This window comes from Parus major, chromosome 13, assembly GCF_001522545.3.
Source record: "Parus major isolate Abel chromosome 13, Parus_major1.1, whole genome shotgun sequence".
NCBI classification, from domain to species: Eukaryota; Metazoa; Chordata; class Aves; order Passeriformes; family Paridae; genus Parus; species Parus major.
This window is the reverse complement of record NC_031782.1, coordinates 5,337,081-5,362,451: the sequence shown is the minus strand read 5'-3', so window position 1 is coordinate 5,362,451 and position 25,371 is coordinate 5,337,081. Positions and strand designations below refer to the sequence as shown.

The window sequence follows — 25,371 nt, the reverse complement described above, 5'->3', positions numbered from 1 at the left end:
ACTTGGGTAGATCACTCAACAGGCTTTTAGCAGCCTTTCTTTCCAGTAGCCTGCTGCCTCCTGTTCCAGTAAACGAGGAGCTTTGATTGACTGAGGTTATGTTCAGTTTCCTGGCCCATGAGCAGCCTCCAGCTGATGTTGGTGATATTTTTATTTTTCATTAGTTCATCTGAAAGTCTCAGCTGTTTTCCTGCCAGTAAAAAGGATGAAGTCTGTTTATGCTGCGTGAGTGCTGTACCAGTTTGTTGTTCAACACTTGCTAATAGAGCTGTGACAAACCAAAACAAGAATTTCATTTCTTCATGGTGCAGTAACGCTGTCTATATCAAAGAGTTACTTGCATTTAGCATGGATAATCCCACAATCATTAAAACCTGAGTTTGATACAGTGAGAGGGAGGATTCCTCCTGTTTTCTGCTAGACCTGGCTTCCCTCATATTTTGCTTCCTGAACCACCTCAGGTACTGTAGGCTTTGGAAGACTGGAAAGAATCTGCCTATGGAAGTTTTCTCTTTCTGCTTTACTATGTCACAGAATGTGACAGTTGGGTTGTACCCAAGTGTGTACTCTTGAGTGTTCCACCGAGTTCACCTCAGGTTGCAAGTTCCTTTAACAAACAGAGGAATGGGTCTTGTTTGCTGCTTTTCCTTTCCCTGTTGTTTTTCTTGAATTCTTTTCGCATCCTCAATGTCTTGTTGTAGCGTATAAGTGCAGGATAGACTTGCTGGGGTAAATGAAGAGGTCTGGAGTGAAGCAGATGCCCAGTTTGACACTGTCTCCAAAAATCATGGGTCTGATTATAGCTCCTTGGTTTGAAAGAAAACAATAAATCAGCATTTGAAGAGGGTTTGAGATCTGTACAGCATTATGGTTAACATATATGCTTCAGCAAATCTTTTTTCCTCATGTCTAGAAAACTCTTGGCTTATGTCTCCATCCACATCTTTTTTTTTTTTTTTGGCTGCAGCCAGGCGCACTAAATAGTGATTAAACAAAAAATTAAAATTCCATTTTTGTGCATTTGGTGTTTGAACGCTGATCAATTGCTTTGGCGGCGTGTTAAGCAACAGTGTGGTAGACAACAGAAGGGGCTTATTTACAGCAATCTGCCTAAATCCATTTTCAATGTATTGCTTAATATGCCTTTTTACTTTAGTTCATTTTCAGTTTTTAAAAAATGAAGGCTGGAAACAGGAAGGAGAACAGTTTAAGATATTGCTGGAGAAGTAATCACTCCTTAGTGGTAAACAACTTGCAGCTCCTAAGGAAAAGAGAATGTGCTTGAGCTGAAATAGAAGTTATGGGCTTGTTGGAGGAGTTAATGGATGGAATTCAATGGCTGGTGCACTTACACAGCCTGACTACATGATCATAATGAAGCCTTCACACTTTAAAATGTGCTTTTTACATGCTGTTTACAATTGACCATTTAAAAAAAACCAGCAATATTTTTGCAAAATGCAAAGCTAACGCAGAGCAAAAGTGAAAATTGCTGACCTCTTTTATCGGGATAGAAATCCACGTCCATAATGTGAATTTACCCTAACCATGCAGAATTGACAGCTCCAATGTTCAAACAATGGTCACTGCCTTCCACAGATAAAATGCACATAAGGGGGGATATGCTTGAGGGTTTGGACAAAAATGTTCTACCTCCTGCTATGCAGCTAGAATTAATGAGAAATTAGGATGAGAGTGGCAATTGAGATGAAATACAGCATTACACATATGACATAGCTCCCCATAAAGGAGATACTTGTTTAAGACTTAAAGCAAAAATCAGTCCTAGGAAACTTGCTGTGTTTTGCAGATTGCTCTGATATCACAGTCTAGAGCATTTGTTGAAGAAGTATCATCAAGTTATGTAATTTGCATAATTGAGTCAAATCCCATGCAGCATCCCTGAAGGAAACCACTAAAAAAAGCAACATTCTGGTCCCTGTATGCTGTGTCTGGATTTCTAGAGCTCAGGCATCTTTTACAAAGGGGGGGGGGGAAAGCAAGAAAGAAGGAAAAGAGCTTCCAAAATCACATCAATGTCAGCAACCTGCCCGTTTTCCCAGGGAGAGGGACTTTGAGGACATATGTGTGCATCCTTCTGCCCGTGGTGGCATCGTGCCCGCAGCCTTACACACAGCCCTGCTGATAGTGGTGGCATGAGATAAGAACTGCAGTTGAGGAGGGGGAAGGCAAATGTTTTATGGTTCACTCTGACTTCTTTTGGTAGTCTGTTGAGATTAGGTTGGTGTTGCAAGTGTGGTTCTTAACCAGAAATACGGCTGTGATTGGGCTGCTGCAGCTCCACCTTCCCTCCAGGGCTGTGTGGATGGTGAGGGCTGGCAAGGTCACCGAGGCAAAGACACTGATACTCCTTTTCTAGCACTGAAAATCACTTCAAAATTAATGTTTAGACACTGTTGACAGAACTTGTCAGTGACTCACAGCAGACTTTTCAGTTACGCTGTTTTAACAGCGGACCTGCAAAACCAGTGTAAGCATTGGATGTTTGCTTGCAAGGGATACAGTAAGAAATACTCAAACCTCTTAACATTTACCCAAGCTGAATTAAATGTAGTGGAGGACTCCAGTGTTGAATGAGGTAAGGTAACTTCTCTGCCCAAAACCAAAAAAAGCTCCAGAATGCAGCATGTCTGCCATGACCTGGAACTGCATCTACTCTTCAGGATTCTAAAAGCCACTTGGAGGTTTATGTTGATCCAACAGAGGTTCATGTTTGCTTATCCTGTGTGAATCTCTCTTGGTGTTCAGTTGTCTAGGGCAGAAACACCATGAGCACTGCAGGCAGAGGAGCTGATAATGACTCACCCTGCACAGTCCTCATTTCATTTTGCCAATGCCAACATGAAGAAATGTTGATCCTTTTAAGTCTCCAAGACTGAGAGCTGTACAGAGCCTGTTCCCAGGACTCAGGATCAATAACTCTTGCCCTGTGTACCTGTGAAGTCCCACACTGCAGTTGAGAGGTCTGAATAACTGATACGTGTGCTTCATAGTTTTCCCTCTGGCTTAATTTAAAGTTTGTGAATTGCTGACATGTGTGGCCCTGACAGGATTAGCTTAACCCAGCTCACAGATGCTTTTGTGTGTAAATTTATCTGGGACTGAGAGAAATACATCTGTGTGCTTGACTTTCTACTGTCCATCTGCCTCATTGGTGCTGTGTGTAATGCAGTGGCAGTCTGTGATTTTCTTGTTTTGTTTTGTTCTTTTTGTTTTTTGTTTTCCTTTATTTTAACAACCCTGGAGGATGGTGTGCTGCTGCCTGCTTTCCCTCTATCTCAGGGTTTAAATTGCTTGCATTAGGTTGTTGCTTGCTCTGAGGTTGTTTACATGCACATTGCTGACCCCTCTGAAGAATGGCTTGAAGCTGTGCAGAAAATTTACTTCCCGGTACACATTATCCTACACTGAGCACACAAACACAAGGATCACTCCAGCCCAGAGCCTGGGGATGCACACGCTGAGCAGGGATGGCTGCAAATGCTTTTTAATGGCTTTTAGGCTGCTGCTGTGGTGGGACAGCTGTGTAATGGTGAGAGACGCCCCTCCTGAACCAGCCCAGTGCTGTGGCTTCTCTCAGAGGGTTCTGGAGATGTCGGTGTGAATCCTTTGGGGTGTGTTTGAAACATCTCTCCTGTCTCCTGGGAGCTGTTGTGGAGGACAGCTCCAGATCCAGCCAGTTAGTGTGTTCCAGAAGGAATGAGTCGTGGTTGTATCCCAGCTGGCAGCTCAGCCCCACGCAGCCGCTCGCTCGCCCCCGCCGTGGGGTGGGGTGAGAACTGGCAGAGTCGAAGTGAGAAAACTCATGGGTTGAGATAAAGAGTTTAAAAAGTAAAGCAAAAACCCCGCAAAGCAAAACAAACCAGGGAATCCATTCCCCACTTACCGTGGGCAGGCAGGTGTTCAGCTTTCCCCAGGAAAGCAGGGAAGATAAATGTCATCACTCCAAAACATCTCTGCTTTCTCCTCCTTCCCCCAGCTTTATGCACTGAGCATTGCCACCACATGGTCTGGGATGTCCCTGGGGTCAGCTCCCCTGGCTGTGTCCCCTCCCAACTTCCCTGCACTGAGGGCAAAGCAAAAAGGCCTTGACTCTGGGTAAACCCTGTCCAGCAGCAGCAAAAACATCCCTGTTTTATCCACACCTCCCAGCACAAAGCCAGATCACAGCCCCATACCAGCTCCTGTGCAGAAAATTAACTCTACCCCAGCCACAGCCAAGAGCAGCCCCCATGGGTATCTGCAGCAGTTGGAAGGTATTTTCTAAGGGATGTTTTCAGAGGGAAGGGAGGTACCTCTGCAGTTCTAGTTTAAGTTGCCCAAGTCCCAGGAAAAGATGGGATTTAAATACTTTTAGCAATGCTCTGTTAGATTGGATGTCTGCTTGCTGGTGGGTCTCAGTTTTCCTTTTTTTCCCCAGGTTGCCTGAATTCCCTGCTCACTTTGTATGGGTTTGACTTGGGGTGCTGGGCTCCCACAAGCGCAGGGGGTGTTGTGAGGTTCAGAATTGCACTGTGTATTCTTCCTGCTGGATTCCCCTGGACACTCTGGCCATACTCTCCCCTGCAATGGTGGGTGGGGTTTCCAGAGCAACTCTTTTTAAGGGATTTTTAAACACATGTTTAATCCAAGCAAATGGCAGGAGGGACAGTGGTGTTGTCAGCAATTCTCCTGGTGTGTGCAGTCAGTCCAGAGCACTATAAACAAGAGACAAAAGAGACTTAAAATACAGAAATTTCAGACTTGCCAGTTGTTCCTGTGCCCATTATGATACTCTTGCAGAAGACCAGTGCTCGGAGAGCTGACAAAACTCTCCTGGCAAGGAGATGCTCTGGTCTGTGAGAGCTTTCCAGGACTTTGCCTGGCAGGGGAGTATCCTGGAGAGGAGACTGGTCAGTGAGCTGGTCTGGCAAAGAATTGTTCTTGCAAAAATTCCACAGGATGGTAGTGTGCTCTAGTGTGGGTTATTTAGTGGGAATGATTAGAAGGGGTGGCATTATCACCAGGTAGGAATTCACAAGAGAACAGTGGTGCTTAATGGGACAGCTGGAAAACCACAAGGCAGGTTAAGCAAATTAGCTTGATATTTATGTTTGGTGAGTTCAGGTGAGCCCTTCCATGACAGGAGTGTGTGGTTTTTCACCAGCTCAGCTGCTTTGGGGCTGCACTTGCCTTCTTCTGCATGCTGTGAATCAATAAACCTTTTGCAGTGCCTCTCATGACTCCTCTTTCCTTCAGCAGATGTGAGTCTGCATTGTGTGCAGTCAGAGGTGAGCTGGAGGTGTTGGGTTACTGGGGATCTTCATTTGCTGACTTGTTTTCAAAGAGCCCGTGGCTTTTGAATTTCAGGAACAACATAATGAAATGGAATCTCTAATTGGGTTCAGCAGCAAGAGTCTTAATAAATGACCTTTTAAATCTTATTTTGATTTTATTCAGGTGTGGTAGTATCTCATTAATAATGATCCTGCAATAGGTCTCCCATTACATCTATTTAATTAACAAAAAGGCTGTAAGATGTATTGGATGTTTTCAAAATGAAAATGGGAGTTTTTAATAGATTCTCTGATTAAGAAATACTGTTCTGCATATGGATGGTGCCCTGGAAAAATATCACTTAAAAGACACAGATAAAGTTCTGAGACAAGCAAAACTCACTTCCTCCTCACCCCTTTCAGGCTAAAAGCCACTTGCTTGTGATGATCTTGCCTTAAGGGAGATGTTTAATTTCCTCTTACAGGAAGAGGAGGCTGCTGAGGAAAGGTTTCATTTGTTGTGTATTTATTATATATCCAATTTTTTTGTTTAAAAGGCATCATACGTGAGGCAAAAGAAAGACTCTTACTATGCTGATGGACAAAGGAAAAAGGACTGGCATAACAAAGAAGCCATAAGGAGGGATTCTGAGCGTGTAGGTATGTAAGATTGCTAGAAATATATTTTAATACAGATTGTAACTTTGATTTTATTTGGTAGGCAGAGTACAGAACAACATGTTCGCCTTCAGGGTCAAGGTGATGTTCTTGACATGATTCAGCATTAAAGAAAATTCATCTCTTAATCTACAACTTTATTAATCCCAATTAAAATCCTTTTTCCTCAAGTCCACAATCGCTATTTTTAAGTGCACACGTATCACATAAATCTTGGTATTTCTATGGCAGGTGAAAAATTGATTTTTAAAAAACTTACTCACCTGCCTCCCCCCCAAAAAAAGCATGTACCTCTCCCAAAAATGGGAGATCCGGAAAGGAAGAATAAGAAAAACATTCTGGACTATAATGTTCATGCAAGTCTATTCCATAATTCTGGGGTTTGTCTTGCATTGCAAATAAGGCCCATTTTGAATGTCACAGCTTTACACTGATGTGTTTGCAAGGGCTCTGCCCCTCAGTGCAAGAGCACAGATCCATCTGTGCTGAGAATTCCAGCAGTGCTGAGATATTCAAACCACATGGATTCTTCCCACTGTGAAACAAAAGGCATTCTGTAGATGCTCCACAGCATTGCTGAAAACCCTTCATCTGTTTCTGGTGTCAGAAGGAAGACTTCTACCTTCAATTTGCACAGCTGAGTGGTTTGTAGCAAAACTGCTTATGAGATAAAATTGTTAAATTGATGTGATTGACCTGGTGCTAAATAGGACAGCACAAAACTAAGAAATGTTCTAAGGACTCTAAGATGCTCTTTTTTTGCTATATGGATTCGTTTCTGGCCCGTTAAGCACTAATTAGCAGCAGTGATCTGTATTTACTTTCTGTCTATCCACAGGAAATGGAGAACAGGGAAAACCTTACCCAATGACTGATGCAGAGCGAGTGGACCAGGCATACAGGGAAAATGGCTTTAATATCTTTGTGAGTGATAAAATTTCTCTGAATCGTTCTCTTCCAGACATCAGGCATCCAAAGTGAGTATACAGTTTGCATTTCTAGGTGTGAAGGTTTGCAAGATCTCAGTTATCACCTCTGTGTTCTTTTTTATTATGGACTCTTGTGCCTTTGTTCATAAAATACAATCATTGTTCTGTTGAGTCCTGGTATTTCCTTAATAAAGGACAGTGTGTAGTAATTTCAGTGGGAAATAGAAGATATCAAATCTGAGGAAAAAATACCAGGTTTTGATTTCAAAAGATGTAAAATTACCACAGACTTGCAACCCTGTTCAGAAGAAATCTTTAATGTAACCCAGAGCTTCCAGTTCTTATGTTGGCCACTAGCTGGAAATGACTGTGGAATGCTCAGGAGCAGAAAAAGATGTGAGTAGCTTTACTCAACTATGTATGAAGAGTTTTACCAGGTTTATGGATTATTTTTGTGGACCTCTTCCTCATGAAAGCAGCCACATCAGGGTTTACCAGTAGAAATGAGTTCCAACTGAATGCTGGCTTTAGAGTTCATCTGATTTTGGACATTATACTGTAGCATGGTGCTGCACTGGATTTTGGTCAAGCTAGAAGGTTTTCTCTAGCAAAAGTGCATCAGGTCTTAGGCCTTGTTTATACAAAGCTGAGATGTTTTTAAATACTGTTTCTGGAGTTCTTAATCTGAAAGCATTGTTAGACATTTGAATCTAAGTTTCTTTTGTGTAAAGCTGTTTATTACAACTTAGTAAATCTGAATTCAACATCTACTTTATTCATGAGATACAAGTTCCAGAAGTCAGTTCTTATAATTTGTTAACTTCACAATTGAGATATTACCTCTTCAGCTGTCACAGCAAACTAATCAAATACACTGGCTTTGACACCCTCTCTCAATATAAACACATAAAACAAAGTAGTGAGTGTAGCTCCATAAATATTTTAGGCATGCAGCTGAAATGTTCAAACACAGAGATAAATCAGGTAACTGAAGATGTTTGTGGATCAGCCAGTGCTCAAGTTCTAGGAAATACAGTTTGAGTTTATGAACCTAAATTCCACCTGGCCTCCATTTACAGGGTCTGCCTTGGGCTCTGAGAACCTAAACACCAAACAATGCCAGTATTTCATTACCTGAGGGTTTAATGTGTTACCTCCCATGCTCCAGTGTTTCCTGAAATTACCGACTCAGTGTTGCTAATTCTGCTATTTAAACTTTTTTTAAATGTGAGACTTCTATCTCCATCCCCAGATAAAATTAATAAGTGAAGTGTCTGGTACACCAGCGACTTAAACTGTAATTAATGGTGCTGCTGCAGTGGTTTGCTTGTTCCTTGACACATCCTTTCCCCCAGCACACAAACTGTAATTGTGGGGACCTCGAGGAATGGATAAACAGCATGTGCCTGATGGGTGCTGGGATTAGCTGGGCAGGGAGCAGGGTGGGGATGTGCAGTGAAGGAATTCACGACTGGAAAGATCTGCTGTGCAGTCTCTGTGCCCATTAAAAAAGATATACATGAAATGGTATGGTTTGTGTTACTGGAGAGGTTGATGAGGGCGCTTTATAACAAAGTTAGGCTGAGACTTAGTTATAAAGTCACAAGTCCATAAAGAGTATTCCAGAAAGAAGGGAGCTGTGTTTTACAGCTCTTTCCTCTTACATGCAGTAAACGAATAGAGAGTTTGGAGATGTGCCTGCAGACAGCAGGGAGTGTGAGGAGAAGGTTTACTGTGGAAAAATGCATCATCTGCCTTGCCCTAAGCTTTGGGGCCACAGCTGGGCTTCTCCCCAACAGCTGCCCTGGTTGGGGAAGGGCAAAGAAGCAGCTGTTGTGCAAGATGGTTTGTGTGGACTTTAATATACCAAATAGTGTGTCACCTCTCCTTTGTTAATTGTGGGACTCGGGGAGCTGGGGCACAGCATGTTCTGGATCTGCCTGGTGCACACATACAATTGTTTGTTTCAACAGTCATGTCTTCCCCTGATAACATTTCCTTTAAGCGCCTCTAGGGTTTTTAATATTAAATACTAATTTTGCAGGTCTTGTAAAGCAATTGTAGATACAGTAGCTGGAGGGAAGCAATTTCTCTCCACGCTTAATGGTTAAACTTAATAGCTAAAGTTTCCCACTTGTTAAAGTTAGTCAGAAAATGAGAATTCTAGTTTAAGAAGAGTTAGGAACAGTTCAAGGGCTCTTGGCTCATATTGGAACAGAACTGCAGCTAGTAGCTGTTGGAAGAAGGTTGGGATGGCAATGCCAAGGGCTGGATGAAAGCATTCCCTGCAGCTTCAGTTTGCATCTGTGCATTGCAGCCACAGCCTGCAGGCTCCTGGCAGCACCCCAGGACAATTCATTGCACCCAGAATAAGTTACTGTCCTCTCACACAGGCACCAGAGTAGCTTCCTGTAGGCACAGATGTATCGAGCTTGTATAACATAGGTGCATCCTTCTCCGTGCCCTGGGAAAGGTACCAGGAAAAAGCTGCCAGAGCTGCTTTCAATCCCATCTGCCCTTCTGGGGGCCAGGGGAAGGAATTACTGTCTGTGAGCATGGAATTGTGCACAGTGACAGCCTCCCAGGGCCTGGCAGGGCACAGCAGCTTGGGGGCCGTGCAAGGGACAGGGAGCAGCGTGGGACACACTGCTCCTGGACATAGGGCAGCTTGTCCTGCTGGCACTGTCATTGTACCCTCCACACACCTCCATTCACACAGCTACCACTGGTTTGTTCTGGACACAGAAGGTTCCAGGGATGGAAGAGGTTTTTGACCCCTACTGAAGAGCTGCTGGTTGTTTTTTAACTACATTGGGTCTCTGTGTGGTCTTAGAGGTTACCTGTTCAACAAGGTGTAAAGTCCACTTATGGCCACACCTGCAGGAAAGTAAACACTGCACTTCATAGTGCAGAATTTTATTTATGAAACTACCTTGAAACCATCCCTACAAGGAAAAAGTTTGTCGCCCCTATTACAAAATCAGAAAAATTAATGCACTCTGCATCATTCTGAGGAGTAAAGGACAAAATAATTTGCTTGCTGGTAATTAATACAGAAGTGCTGGTGTGTTTTGGGTGTTTATTGGTGTGTTCTGGCAGCACCTTTTGACTTGCTCTGTCTGTGTCCAGCTGCAAGAACAAGCTGTACCTGGAGAAGCTCCCGAACACGAGTGTGATAATCCCATTCCACAACGAAGGATGGTCCTCCCTGCTCCGCACAGTGCACAGCGTCCTGAACCGCTCCCCGCCCGAGCTGGTGGCTGAGATCGTGCTGGTGGATGACTTCAGTGACAGAGGTAGGATGGCTTGTGTGTGACATCCCCTGCAGGCTTCCCTGCCTAAGGGATCAATGCACTTGCAAATACGTGTGTAATGACCTGAGGTTTTTACTTGCCAGCAGCAGAGGAATGCCAGCTCAGGGGAGTCCTGCTCTGGTACATCTGAAAGCAGAAAATTCATGTTCTATATTTAGGGTGTGCTGCTTTAGCTGCTGCTGACATGGGCTGTCCTGTGTTCTGGGCAATATGAAAAGCCAGGGAAGCTGGTTTTAATATTCAGCTAAAGGCCTGTGTAGCCCTTAATGTAAATTTTTAAGTGTTGACTCTTGAAATAACAAAAAACAAAGCCATAAGATGGGAATAGCTCACTCCTTACATTCAGCTTTCCTGGCTTTTTTTTTTCCTTTCTTGATGCAGAACATGTAAAAGAATCCTTGATAAAAGGTTTCCACCTGGGACTGCCTATGTTTTGGCTTGCATTTCTCATGAATTTTGTGCTCCTGAAAAGTGAATGTGCAGCATCCAAACCTTTCTTCTCTCTTTCTGGGAACTTCCCTGAATGTTTTGTACTGCACTGCTTGGAGTAGTCACCTTGGATTGGGTTGAAGTGCTGTCTGCAGAGGTGTGGAGTCACTGGCCCCCCACATCACCACAAATGGAACAAGCATTCATGGCAGCAGCAGTGTGTGCACACAGCCACTGAGATCTTTTTCTCTGAGCCATTTAAATGGTGCCTGATGCAAATTAAGCTCTGCTTTGCCTTGTGTTTTGCACCCTTGCTGTGGTAGAAAAGGAAGTGAAGGAGGAATCAATGCCTCTGTTACATAGACATTGCATAGGTGGAGAAATCCCATGGAAAAATCCTCTGCCTGGTGTTGAAGAGGGCACAGTAACTTTGAGGGGTTATGGTCAGATCTAGTAACTCTGTTTTTTCCTTTAGAGTTTTACTAAGACTATTTACCTTTATAAGCTGCAAAGTTCAAGCCACTGATACTACTCAAGTAAGGCAAAAGAGCTTTCTATACAGATCCTAAAGGATACATCTCCAGAAATCTGACATACAGGAAGCTCCTAAATGAGCTCAGAAACAAGTTTGTGAATATTTAGTGTTCTGACCTGTACTGGCTTCCAAATAGACACTACCCAACAGCTGTAGTCCTTGGTCAGAAGTTCTTCTCTCATTAGTTTGCAAGCAAGGTGTGCTGCATTGAACAAATCAATGTTACATGAAATAAGTATTTCTTTAAAGGATTTTCAGGCTAAGGTGAGGAGAAGGAAAACCCACCCTCCTGACAAGGTCTTTTTATTGCTACTCAGTCTAGAAGCAAATTAGACAAGCTCATGCTGTAACCACAAGTGAATTGTACAAATGGATTTCTTTTCAAACATGTGGAAGTAATGAAATCTAGTTTCCTGTGGATCTATTTTCCTTGTTCTTTGGATGTGCCCTGACCAGGTGAAAAACAGCCCTCCTGGCTCCACCCCTGCTCCTCAATCTGCACCTGTGCTGTTTGTCCAGCTCCCTCTTCTGTGTTCCACCTGCCTCTGATAAGACAGAAACTCTTCTCCCTTGGTCATCCATTCATACAAAGGTTGCAAGATGTACTTGAGATTCATTTGTGTACAGCATCTATTTATAAATGGAAATAAAAGACTCCAGGTGCTGGACAGTGAGCTGAATTGTCAAGGGAAGAGAGTGTGTTAATAAAAACTGGTATAGGGGTTCTCTTTGTTTGTGGGGGATTTTTCTTGGTTGCGTTTTTTCTTAAACCAGTATTTTCTTGCTAGCACAGTTGATTTCTGCACACTGGGACAATTACTGGTTAGGATGAAGCATCTTTCCTTCAGTGCTGTCAGTTCTGTATTTGCACTTTTCTTCCTTAACCACACTGGGGTTGGCTTACGCATCCCTCAATTGGGCTTAAATACATCCTTGGTCTTAGGGGGCTCTTAAATCCTAAGCACATGATCTTGACTTGAAAGGCTGATGGTTACAAATTTCTGGTTGTAATTTATCCATTGTTTAAAAAAAAAAAAACCTAAACAACAGCACTTCAACCCAGTAACTGAGAATTGATAGTTTAGTGCATCAAAATGAAATGCTTGAAGGAGCAGAAGTCCCAGGAAAACTTTTACTTATATGTTACATGTTTGAAAAGAGCACATTCTTGGACTTGGACTGTTGGGCAACTGCTCTGGTTACCTGTTCCTTATGATTAAATTGGGCAGATAATAAGAACTTCATGTCCAAGCTGATCATCATCACAGCTGTGCCACAGAACTGGAGAGGAGTAAAAAGAATGAGAAGAAATTTCTTGATTTTTCTTTGCAAATCATAAATGATTGGTCCTCTGTCTTGTCTGCAAAGTATTCTGTATTGTCCTCAAGAATTCTGTGCTTCTGTTTGAAATAATAGTCCCCTAAATTTGTAGCAGCATCTTCCTTTTAACGTTGCAGAATCACTGTTGGATGTAGTGATAGTAGGGGCCACGTCTGAGATCAGAGGGGCACAGTACAAACAGTAAATGTCATCTCCTTCCCTGAAGAGATCAGTAAATAGTCACCATAAACTCCAGTGGAAAGCCAAAGATGGAAAGGATAATCACTCAATAAAAATCTTTTATTAATTTTTTTCATCGAGATGTTACTCTGACAGGATAAAACACTGGATATCTCTGCTGTATCTCATGCTGGCCTTTCACTCAAGGGTTATCTAAACAGACCTCAAGAACTTTAATAACTCTTTAAAGAATAATCTTCAATAGCTTGACCTTCCCTGGCAAGGAGACACTCTCTCTCTCTCCTGCCAGCATTTCTTGTGTGCTGACCTGTGCTGGGGTTAAATGTGCTGGGGTTTGCCAGCTGCCCTTGAGGTGCAGGGATGCTTCTCTGTTGTTCTGCTCTTTCACTGGTTTCTGGGAATGGTGATATTGGTCCTGATCCATCAGCCTTTTTCATCCCTGTATCTCCTACATGGGAATCTTTGCTGCACATGAAGAGAAGAGCACTTTGGTAATAATAGAAATAGTAAGTGTGGAAACCTGGCTACTGCAAACAGTGTTTCTCCTGACAGATGTTATTTTCATGTGTTTTTCATCTGGTTTCAAGCTTGAGAGCAAGGAATTTTTGGTGTGTCTACGAAGAGGGCTGAGAAGTTGGCTAACAGAGTGACAGGAGAGTGAAGACAGATTTCTGGGTTAGTTGGTGGCTGCTGTGGTCTGCAGCAAACCTGAGGGGCAGCTGTGGCCGTGTGTTATTGGAGCTCCCAGACAGATGAATCATCATCTGGAAGTGTCAGTAGCCATTTATTTCTTAATTTGTTTGAAACAGACAACACTGTGACCTTTAGCAATAAACATTTTTCATCCAAAAAATGCTGTCCTGATGACAGCAAATCTTAACAGGGAGCAGCAAAAGCTTTACGAGTCATGTTTTTTAAATGTTTCCTTTGCTTTGTACTTGGAAAGTCAAAATGTCCTGGAACAACTTGCTGTCTGGAGTGGTTTGGGCTTTTTTTGTATGCCTGCAGTATAATACAAATCTAAAAACAGGCTAGAGCCTTACCTCACCCAAATTTTGTGCAGGATTCTGTGTCAGCCAGAGTGCTGTGGGAAATGCTGCCTGACAGTGGGGTTAGTCGGTGTGGTGGTTCCATCCCCTTTGCCTTGAGCTGCAGACAATGTTGTCACCTCCAGCAGCTCCTTAAATCTTCCCCTGTGGGGATTCCCTTGGTAGGTTGGGTTGATTTAAAAGGAGCTGCTTTCCATCATGTGCCGTTGGTCACAGCAGAGTGAATATTGCAGGGCTATTTTTTACTTTATTTACAGTCTCTGCTGTCAGTGTAGCATTGCATTAAGACTGCTATAATGCTTTTTCTCCCCATGAACTTGATTGAGAGTGATGTAAGAACTTTCTTCCCAGTTCAAAACATTTGTGGGGATTTTCTGTGCAGAAGAAAATAGTTTATATTGAAGGGGAGACACCAATTCAGCAAATTATTGTTGGAGAATAAGAATTAACCTGCCCAGCATCGGTTGCTTCTTCCTGCATGGTGCAGAGAACTGCTAGAGAGCCACAGACTGACCTCCTGGGTTTGATGAACCTCAGCTCTTGCAGGCTGGTCCAAAATAATGCTTGCCCTTCTGGATAAGCAGAAATCAGAATGCAACACATGTGAATTACCACTCTAGATTTCCTGATCATAAAAACTCCTTGCTGTGGCAGTCCTGGGTGGATTTGTGGCTTCAGTTTTAATTTCTATAGCTATTCTTTAGGTCTGAATGGTTAAATTACACCTTTTCATATGCTGGCTTGCAGGGTACTAATTGCATCCCTCCAAGCCTGTTGTTACCAGAATGGCCCTAAGTAAACTAAAATGTTTTTTCCATGTATATGTCTCCTGGTGACTGTCATGTGAAATTTGTTTGCTTTGTGAATATCTAATTACCATGCTGCTGAGTGGGAATTTGGTTCTATTCTACCATAGAAATGGGAGGAGGAGAACTGAAGTGGAATTGCAGGTCAGTTTGTAACACCACAGGTTCTTCTATCAGCTCTGATGGCATTTTGTTATTGGTAGCTGGCAGGAGGTAACAGGCAGGCAGTTCATGGTTCTTCAGGGTCTGCTTCAGTCCCTGGGCCTTCAACCTGAATTGCAGCAGTGAGAAATGGAGCTGTTCAGCTCTAGTGTCTGTCTTGTACAAAATAAATTGTTGGTCTCCACCTAATTCTTGTAGCTTGTGGACACCTCTGCTGTAAAAGCTGTCTCTGTGTCTGTATGAACAGATGTAAAGCTGTCCTCTCTCTCAGTAATAAATGATCAGCCCTCAGCTGGAGAAGCAGAGGATGGCACATCCCTTTGCTGGATGCTTGTCAGAACCTTCTTCACCTGCATATTTGGTAGCCCAGCAGAGCAGTGGAACATCAAATACTCCTGGGGAAAGGCAGAAGGCAAACTCCTTTGTTTTGGAAGAGAGGTCTCTTACAGGTGCAGGTGAGACTGGAACAGGTGCAGAGTCAAAAGTAGTTGAGTTTGGAAAGGACATCTGGAGATCATCTAACCCAACTCCTCTGCTCAGCTACAGCAGGTTTCTCCAGATCTTATTCATTCAATTTTTGAAAGTCTCCAAGGATGGAGACTCCATAATGTCTCTGGGGAACCTGTTCTGCTGTTCAGTCTTTCTGTCAGTGACCTAGTTTAAAAAAAGTAATTAAAAAAATACCTTCTGCTTAAACAGCATTTCCTGTGCTTCAGTTTGTGCCCAAGGACTCCCAGGTGCTTTTCTGCAGAGCTCTTATAACTTATCTAGGAAACACCTGTAAAAGAATACCTCTAAAACAAACTAATTGTTTGCATTTATGTACTTCTGGGACAAACTGATATCATGGAGTTTTCAGCCTTTCCCTTAATGTCAGACAGGGTAGGATTTTTACCTTTTACACCCTTTGCAGCAATGGAAATTCAAAAATTATTCAAGACATTTGAAGCTTCCTGTGTGCAAGAGGCTGTGACTTAATTGCTGAATGTCATTTAAAGGAATCATCTTGTGGTGTACTTGGGGCTGGCTGTGTGCACAGAGGAAAGGGTACACACCACACAGGGTTTATCTTATTTTATGTCTGAGCTTGACAGAAATCAGTGATTGTGGCTAAGTGCTTGAATTTCACATAAAACTCACGTTTCAGCATTCAATTATTTGCATATTGAGTGACAGCCTGTTCTTACTTGTTTTTAAGATTACTTTGGTATAAATGACAGTGTTTTAGAACAAATGCTGTCCCTTGTTGAGGAAGAGAGCTGCAGCATCAGTCATCTCCAAAGCATGAGTTACATGCAAAGCACTGTGTTGGTACAATAATCAAGCTGGATGTGGCAGCACTGAAAATACTGCAGTCTCCAAACATCAGGATTGTTCTGGAAGTGTTAACCCAGCTGGGCCCTCTGCCTTATGGTGTTGCATGTCCATAGAGTGGCAAGATGTGAAAGCTGAGCATCCTTCTCAGAGTAACCAGGCAGAATCTGCACCTGCCACTGGGAGGTAACAGCAGCTTTCAGCCCAAGTATTTGAATATATTTGACCCAATATGACAATGGCATTTGTAAAGTCAACCTTCTGGCTTTTACATTAAATACAGTCTGGTTTAGGGAGTGGCTATCCAGGAGGCTGTGTAAATACATCCTTGGCTGCAGTGGATTTCAAGGAGACAATTTTGTTCTGAGGAATGTGTATGGGAACTCATTTTCCCTTGGGTGGTCATTATGGAGATTTTGGATTTCAGCTTCATCTTCCAAGATTACCCTGTTACCTTGAACCTCATTTTAATTTGTGAAAACTTTTTTTAAGGAGTCTATTCTATTTATATGTTCAACTATTTAATTTATTTTTTATTTCTTCCCCATTTTCACTCCCTTTTTCCTTAGCTGTGTGTGTTCAGCAGGACTTTGTGCAGTCAGACTTGGAGCTGCTCTTTGGTGTCTGGGAGGCACCGTGAACCTGGAGAGTGTGTGTGGCCACTGCTCATCTTGGAAAGGCAACAAGGGGCTTTAAACCTTTTTACAGAGGAGTCCTAGGAGTGTTTTCCCCAAGCAGTGTCACCTCAGCCCTGGGTTTTCACCAGCATTGTTTGCCCTCTCCCCTCATGCACCACTGCCATGGCCCCACCCTGGAGTTGCCCTGGATATTTACACACTCTTCCCAAATCAGAGGAGAGACACAACCAAATCCTGCTTTTTCCCTCAATAAATAAATCCCTGTGACATTTTAAACCTCTCTTTATATTGCAGTACAGGTAATTCTGGAGGTACAGGATAATCTGAATGGAAAACCAAATGAGAGTGAGGTAACTTGGCTGAACCATGAGCAGCATAATTTGGTCTGGAGGGCAGAAGTCACAAAGTAATGTAGTGAGGGAGAAGGCAAGGGGTGATTAATGTGTCATTTGGTGCAGCAGCAGGTATATAGCAAATACAGCTCTGTTCCATTAACCACATCTGCCAGGCCTTAATTGAAAGAAATCATGTTCTTAGTATCTGAAATAGAAAAAGGTTTAATACTTGAATTCTTTTTGATCTTTAAATGGAACAGTAAAGGATTTATGCAGCTAAAGAGATTATCTTTTTATCTTTAGGCACATGCACTGTAAAAGTAATTTTTTTTTTCTCTTAAATGCACTAAAGTGCATCTGGATAGTACATCTCAGAAAATGGAGTGACTGTGCTAGGGACAAAGTGATGACAGACTTTCTTGCTGAATTATCAATATGTTTATCTTAAAGCTTTTTACCATAAAGTGTGGAGAAAAGAAGACAAAGCCAAGCTCTTTTGGGCCAACTGTGCTTTTCCACAACCTTTTTTAAAGTGTTGCTTTCAGGTCTGTCATAGAAGTTGTGGTAAATACTGTCCCAAACAACTGATAAAAAGATTATTTTTGTAAATTAAGTCACACAATAAAGAGGATTTTTTTCCTTGTTGGAATTCATTGCAGACCATCTCAGGTCTGTTTAGACACATAAAAATGTCCTTGAAGTAACAGTCAGTGAGACAGATCTCCCTTTGTGTGAGTGGAAGAAAGTTGGTTCTTCTGGGTGGAGAGATGTGAAATTTCTGTCCCAAGCTGCAGGATGACACCCAGGTAGCACAGCAGAGCAGGGACATGGGTGTAGGAGTGAATTTGTGCACTCACCAGCACCCTTTCCCAAAGGGAGCAATACAATAAAAGGTGGTGCAGATGTCCCATTTTTGCTACTGAGAGGAGAGTAATTTGTTATTCTCCATTTCTAACAGTGTCTTGTGGGTGTGGGATACTTTAGATAAGAGTGACAGTCTGCTTTGGATCAGAGTGAGATGGGGATGAGATTCAATTTTATGTTTTCCCTTTTTTGAGTATTCATTTTTAATGTGCCTTTAATGTCTGTACTCATGTACTCCCTTCATAAAGGGATGCCTAAAAACCTGCACTGTTCATTAGGCAATGGCTGGGGAGCATTAAAAGTTTATTCTCTAGTGTTTTAAGAGGCATGAGGGCCTATTGTAGTTGTTTACTACAGCTTTGTTTGTGACAGCCTGGATTAACTTAACAATCATCTTGTATTTATTTCTCTAAGATCAGTTGCTGTGGCTGAAAGATTCTTCTAGAAAGGAGATGAGGTGGCCTTAGAAGGTCGAGTTTACTGTGACCTCTTTCTCAGCTAATTATTGTGTAGTGAAGGATGTCTGGCAGTCTAAAGTTTAAAAAAAATAAATAATTGAGCAGAGTTTCCATTACAGCTCATTAAGTAAATCTCAGTGCATTGCTTGCTACTAAGAAACCCTACACATGTAGCTTCTGTTAGAGAAACTTTGCAGGAAAACAGCTTAATTTTATTCTCCTCACCTTGAAGTACATGTCCTCATCTGCTAGGAGTCAAAAATCTAGATATCTGCCAGCTGCAGTGCAAATCAGCATTTTAATGCTTTACAGCTGCTTCTCTATAGAAGTTAATTAGAAATGTGATTCAAACACCCTCTGCCCATGTATGATATCTATTACTGGTAATCATAGTTTCTGCTATTTAAACCTGCATTTGGAGTGGTATTAACAAAGCAGCTGTTCCACACAGGGACTTTGATAAAGGTGGAAACTTCTTCACTTTGAGAAAATTGGAAGCTAAATGCTGCTTCAACTGAAAAAAATAAAAGTGGATAAACCAAACCACATTCCTTTTCTAGTTTTAATTGCAGTTGGATTTTCTCAGTAGAGAAATGCCACACAATTCTCTCAGTGTAGCATCAGTTCCTGGGGACCACTGTAGTCTGTTAGCCACAGCAGGGATGCACTGATGGAGCACAGGAGTTTAACTGTGCTGAGCAGGGGGAATTTTAAAGCAGATTTTAAAGGCAGGTGTCAGTCCTGCCCTGTCCTCTGTCTTCCAGATAAAATTAATGTGTTACTTGAGAATGGTATTGCCCACAAGATGGCTTAGTTTTGATATCAGTACAGCTGTGAACAGGCCTGGATTTGTGCTTCAGGATTTAATAGATTTATTGATCTTTCTAGCAGATGTCACTGCTTACTCTGATAACTGCATTGTGAGTAAAGTAAACCAGAGTGCTGGGAACTGATGGTGAAGAGGTCTAGAAGAGTAAAGTGTGAGTTGGTAAATTATACTTCTGGCATGGCAGAGTTTGTTACTGCAAGTCAATTGAGTGTGTTCTCCCTGCAGCAGTATTGCTAATTTTTTATTTGCCTAATACATTGTTTTCTGTTCTCTGACACACAGGCTACAGGATAAACCTTCTGCTTTGTCATTCATGGTTCTTAATGTTTAAGCATCATTGTAGGACAAAGATTATCAGTTAGTTTTCCAATATTCCAGTTTGGTTGCAACCCCAGAGCAAAAACTTTGTACTTCTCTGCTATTAATTTTAGGCTTCATAGTTGTTCTTCCTCACTTAGACACTTGAGATCAGAGCCTGTGGGATCTGAAGGGGTGCATTCCTACCAAATCAAAGGCACTTTCAAGTGAGTTACATCTCAGGCCTAGCGGACTCTTCTCTAACAAGACAAAAGTCTGGAGCAGATTTCTCTGTCAATCCTTGTGCTCTTTCTGGAATATTTCCTTTTTTGATGATTTGTACAGAGCAAATACTTTCAGGCCAAGAAGTTCTTTGCCTCTATCAGCACTATTCATGTACAAAGCCAGCTCTCCGAGGACTGGTTTGTTTTGGCATCTTCTTTTCTTTTTTTCCCCAGCAAAACTCAGTGACTTTTAAGGCTTTAATCTCGCAGCTTTGATACATTCCAAAATGTAAGTAAGTTCTTTCAGTAAGAACTTACTTAACACTTCATCTGCCTGCATCTCTTCAAATGATGGCAAGCTTTGCCTTGCTGTTGGTTGTAGGCTTTAGGTTCATGTCACAATACACTGTGCAGAATGTCACTGGCAGCAGTGGCTGTATCCTGACACCCTCCCTGGGCACACAGGAGGCTTTGGAACAAACTTGTCAGATGTTTTTGCTTGTCTCTCCAGTGCCCAGAAAGCAGTTGATGGTGTAGGTTCAAGGCAATTAAAGATTTTTAGAGTGCAGGTATTCCTTTGATTAAATAACTGGACAGTCAAAGCTACTGATGTGGCCTTAAGATGATTCATTGGGTTGAAGGCAGTATTTGGGACAGTAATGCCCTTCCTTACCAGTCACCATGGCTACATCAAACTTGAGCTGAATATTAAGTGTACTGCAAGGAATTCACCCCTGTTTTGCAGCCACAGAGGCTGTGTAGGCCAAAACCTGCATCTCTCCAGTGTGTGTGTGCCAGCACAGCAGCTCTGAGGTTAAAAGCAATCAACAGGAAACGACTGAGAGTCACAAATACCCTCTTTAGATGAGATGTAGTCAACAGAAGATGGAAAAACCTAAGAGGGTGCTTTAATCTTGATACATATGTAATGAAAGGGGAAGGGAGAAGAGTGAACTAATGAGAATGACTTGACTGTTTCCCCTGGGAGAGATGGGTTCTGGTAGAGGGGGGAAAAACTGGTCTTGTGGGTTGGCCAGGAGGTCAGTGTGTGGGAATTACAAAATGATGTATACACCACAGGTTGGCTGCACTGCTCCCAAGGAACAAAAGGTGTTTAAACCTTTACAGCATGAGGGAAAGATAAGTAAATGGATTTTTCTGGATTCCCTCAGAAAGCAGCAGTTGGAATAGACTCCTTTACAAATTAAACTTTGCTGAGAGATTGAGAGGTTGTGCTGTCAGTAAGATGAACACTCCCTGTGTATTTCCCTGCTTGGAAATGCAGCCTACTACCTTTCCTTGGGGTCAGGGTGTATTTATATACTAATGCCAGTAAGTGTGAATTTTCCCATTTTAAAATCACACCTTTGTCTCTGCACTGAGTGCTAGTGTCTCCTGAAGGATACCTGATATAAGGATATCCTGTTGGGATAGGATTCCTGTAGGGAAGAGGAAGCACTGAGAAAGTTCCCTTTGCAAACTGAGGGATGGACTGATGGCACAGGCAGGACAGCAGAAGTTGATGTACCTGAGTTTATCACAGCACAGGCTCACACCACTGGTCTTTTCCCCACTAACTCACAATCTGGCTTATGGTTTGGGCTCCATTCTTCCACTTCTGTGCACTTCACTGTACCTGAAACAGAAGCTTGGTTTGAAATCATTTAGAAAGAGAACAAGACCAGTAAGGTTTTCAGCAAAGCCTTTAAATCTCTGTTGAAGTCCAAACCATGCTATGTTATTGTGTGGGGTGGTACACATTTAGCTATTGTCCCATGCACAGAAACCCTTTCCCCTGACAATATTTTGTTTTCAAAGTTGTGCTGAGACCCAACACTGATGCAGAATGGGCAGTGGGAACTGGGCCCCCTTCCCTTTTGGAGTCCACCCCAGAACTGTAATCAGTGAAGCAACAAATATTAATTCTCTCCCTTCTCAGGCCTTTTCCTCTTTGTAAGAAGATTCAGCTTGGAAAGCTGTGATCAGCCTAATCAGTTTTCTATTACTGAGGCTGGTGCTCATAGTGCAATTTGTTAAATCAATTTATTATCCTCCCAACGAACTTCAGTGATCAGAGTGTGAAAACATTGAAAGAAAATTAAAACTAGTGCAAGTGCTGCCTGTTTGGATAACAGCACATTTTCCTGTTTCAAAGGATTACTCATCTGCACCAAAACAGGGAAAGAAGTTAATTTCAATGATTTAGAATCTTCTATTTCAGGGAGGCCTGGCTTGCACATTATGATGGATTCAGGAAGAAGTATAATTCGTTATTAAATTGTTAAACAGCACATTAGGGCCAAGTATCCAAGTAAAAATGAATGGATTAGTTTGTAATCTTCAGCAAGCATGTCTGTGTGTGGGAGGGTAGGGATGGCAGGCTGGGGTAACCTGTAAACAAATGCTAGATGCATGCTGGCACTCCAGGCTTTGGTGCTGGAAAGCAGCCAAAATAACCTGCAGAGAAGAGAAATGGCTCTTTTCTGCCTAAAATGGAATTCTGCAGATCCTCCAGTCCTGTCCTCCTGTGCCCTTCAGTGGGAAGAGGAGGTTCCTTGGGTTTTCAGAGTGCAGTGGCTCTCCCATCTCCACATCTTCAAGCTTCTGAGTGTAAACTCAAGCAAAACAGCTCAGCAGGTGCCAGAATCCTGTAGGACAGAGGGACCTTTGGTGTTACCAGTGGCAGCTGAGTAACGTGGGAAGGTGTCTGGGAATGTTCCTGATTTCTGCAGTGCTGTTCCTTGTCCAGTGCTGGATTGGGTTGATGATACACATATGGCAAAGGCACTGGAGCTGCAGATGTGCTGTACAGTGTAAAATTCAGAAACCAAAGCTGATGGTATCATATGAACTGTGAAATGTTGCACTGGCAGGACAGAAGTGTTTCACTCATAGTTCTTTCTCAGGACATGAATCACTTTAATAGTTTCAAGTCATGGCTGATATTTTAAATTTGTTGGTTTTTTTCTTTTTTTATATGGCAAATCCCTTCCTTGCCAAATACTGCAGAGCTGTTACAGGGACCATAAGCTATTTAAAAAAAACCTCCTTGGACTCTTCTGTCTTCCTCCAGCTTCTACTTACACTTGTTTTTGAATTTCTTAGGTGCCTCTTCAGGTGGCAATGTTGGAATGAAAAGTCAGCTGGATATGAGGAATTTCAATTTGGGAAAGTCCTTGCCATGCTACAAGTGGTCACCAGATTAGAGGGATCTGAGGCCAGTAGGAAGAAATACAGTAAGACCACCATAGAAATTTGACCTAGGGGGAAAAAAAATGCCTTATTTTGGCAAGTTTAGGGCTGCTTTTGTAAAGCAGGCTGCCTGTTAAAGCTTCTCTGTCAGCTTTATTTACAGTTCAAAGTAAAGAAAGCGGCAGTTTTTGACTGGTACTGTTAATGTATACACTGTACATCAACTTTATTGCAAAGTGTTTTAGCAAACTACCAGAATAGTTTTTAATCTGCAGATAATCTTACTCTCATTTCTATTTTTGGACTGTGTTACTTTGCCCAGCATAGGCACAGCCATTGGAATCCATCCAGTTCACCTAACAACTTTCATTTAAAAAAACTGCCCTTGTAATAAAAATTACTCAGTGTGACAAGATTCCATAATATATTTTCTTTAAAGCTTCATTAAATTTTGTAGCAGTTAATGGCACTTTTTGGGGTTTTTTTCATTTTCTTTTAAAAGCAAAATTTGGCTTAATTGGGACAATATTTGAAATAGAATTAAATAACTATTTTCTAAATGGGTGCATAGAAGCCAGGCTGTGTGGCAAGGAAAGCACAAGGATAGGTAAATACAAAATCTCTTTGAAAACCACATTTTACTGTGTTTTGTATATTGTGAGGTTGCTCAGAAGTCTGTGACTCTTCAGTTAGGCGAAGCAGATGCAATAAACTCTGCCCACTTGCAGTTCATGATAGAGAAGTCCTAATCTTACAAGATGCAGTGACCAAACATGGATTTTTCTGCAGCAGTTGGGAGGAGCAGCTTACCTGAGCATCATCCCTCTGATCCCTGCAGCAGTGTGAGCACACAGGTGCTGCTGGAGCACCTGCAGCTTTTCCTTGTTCTCCCAGCCATCAGGGACATGATTCCTGATGTGTGAGGCACTTGACCAGTGCAGCAAACAACAGGCTCCTCACTGCAAGCATGGAATGCTTTGGTAGTTTCTTACTGTGGAAATGTAGTAAAGAAGTGCTGTGGAATCAAACCCAGCTTTTGGGAATGCAGTGAGAAGTCAGTGGATTAGACTCTGCTGGCTCTTTGCAGAGTACTTGCCTGAGAAAACTCCAATCTCCATTTTTAGCTGCTTGTTCATCAATAGGTACAAATCACCCTGTCCTCAGTCTGTGTAGCAGAGCAGCCATCATCATCATCACAACTGATAGAGCCGAGTGCAGTGACTCTGTGTTCACCTTCTGGGTGTGTGTGAGACCCCAGGACATTGCAGGGCTTGGTAGCAGGCTGGAGGAGTCACTTCAGCTGCACCAGGTGTCACCACAGATGAAATTGCACCACAAACCAGAACAGTTCAGAAAGGCAAGTGATGCTGAAATGGAAATGACCAACACACAGGTGGTAGACAAACCTCTGGTATCTTTCACAGTCTCATTTTCTCATTGTAATCAAAATAAAGAGCTGAAGAAAGTCTCTTTATATTTTCCATTGGTTTGGAGCCTTGGATTTTTTAAGACTTTCCAGAGCTTTATAGGTTTGGCTTGGATAATGTATTGTGTAGTCTGATCTTCCAAGTGTCTTCTGCTATTATCAATCTCTGGCTGTTGTTAGGGAAATCACACCAAGAGTGTTTGACTGTTCCCTCCATTATTATAACGAGCACCAGCAGCTACTCTCATGTTTATCTTGTCTTGGGTACATTTAGTAAAGTCTGCATCCTGGTTTGGGCGTAGCTGATTTCTGCTTGAAGTGAGGATTGTTTGTTCTCTGCGATGAAACAATCTTTTGTGACAAGCTAACAATGGCAAGGGATGAGCTCTGATGTTAAACAGTGGGAGCTTTTCTTTTCTTTCTTTTTTTTTTTTTTCTTTCCTCTTCTCGTTTTAAGTCTACCCACTGCCTCAGGAGGAAGGCAGCTACACTAATAATATGTCTAGTCTCTGTGGAAGGCCCTTATTTGAAAAATCTGTAATTGAGTGGACAAAATTTCTTGTTGCTTGAGAGGATCTATTCAGAAGAGACCTGAAAAGGATGAGGGAAAAGCACACTAGACATCAAGAAGTCCTAAGGGCTCTTTTGAGAGGGAAACCTGTGTAGATATTGTGGGACAATTGCACTTGTCAGGCAAAACACTAAAATGGATCTGTGAAAAAAAAAAAAATCCTGGGGAATGTTAAACAAAGCTTTGAACAGGGCAAAGAGCTTGCTGGGAATACCTCAAAAGCCAGGAGGTGTATTTGGGTGATGTTTGAAGGAAGGCACATGATGGCTGCTTCAAAGAGCAGGCACAGAATGTGCGCTACCACAGGGCTTCTGACCGTTCTCACAGTTGCCAGGTCAACACAAGGCTGAGAGCTCATAACTAGGTTAAGTTTATTCACTCCTTTGCTCTTTTCAGTGAGCTGTTCCATTGCCCAGCCTCCCTGGTGCCCTGTTCAGGGACACTTTCCTGCTGTTGGCTTTTCCAGCCCCTGCCTTTCATGCCTCCTTTGGAAGCTGTGGAAGATGTGCTGTACAGAGTGGAGA

General features: G+C 42.4%; 1 protein-coding gene across 1 annotated transcript in view; it reads left to right on the top strand.

Moving 5' to 3' along the window:
- Positions 1–25,371, top strand: part of GALNT10 (polypeptide N-acetylgalactosaminyltransferase 10) — an 81,364-nt gene that overhangs the window by 32,108 nt on the left and 23,885 nt on the right. The window contains exons 2-4 of the mRNA XM_015641989.3: positions 5,834–5,936; positions 6,793–6,931; positions 10,013–10,179. Coding sequence (XP_015497475.1) covers positions 5,834–5,936; positions 6,793–6,931; positions 10,013–10,179 — 409 coding nt within the window. The remainder of the gene's footprint in view (positions 1–5,833; positions 5,937–6,792; positions 6,932–10,012; positions 10,180–25,371) is intronic.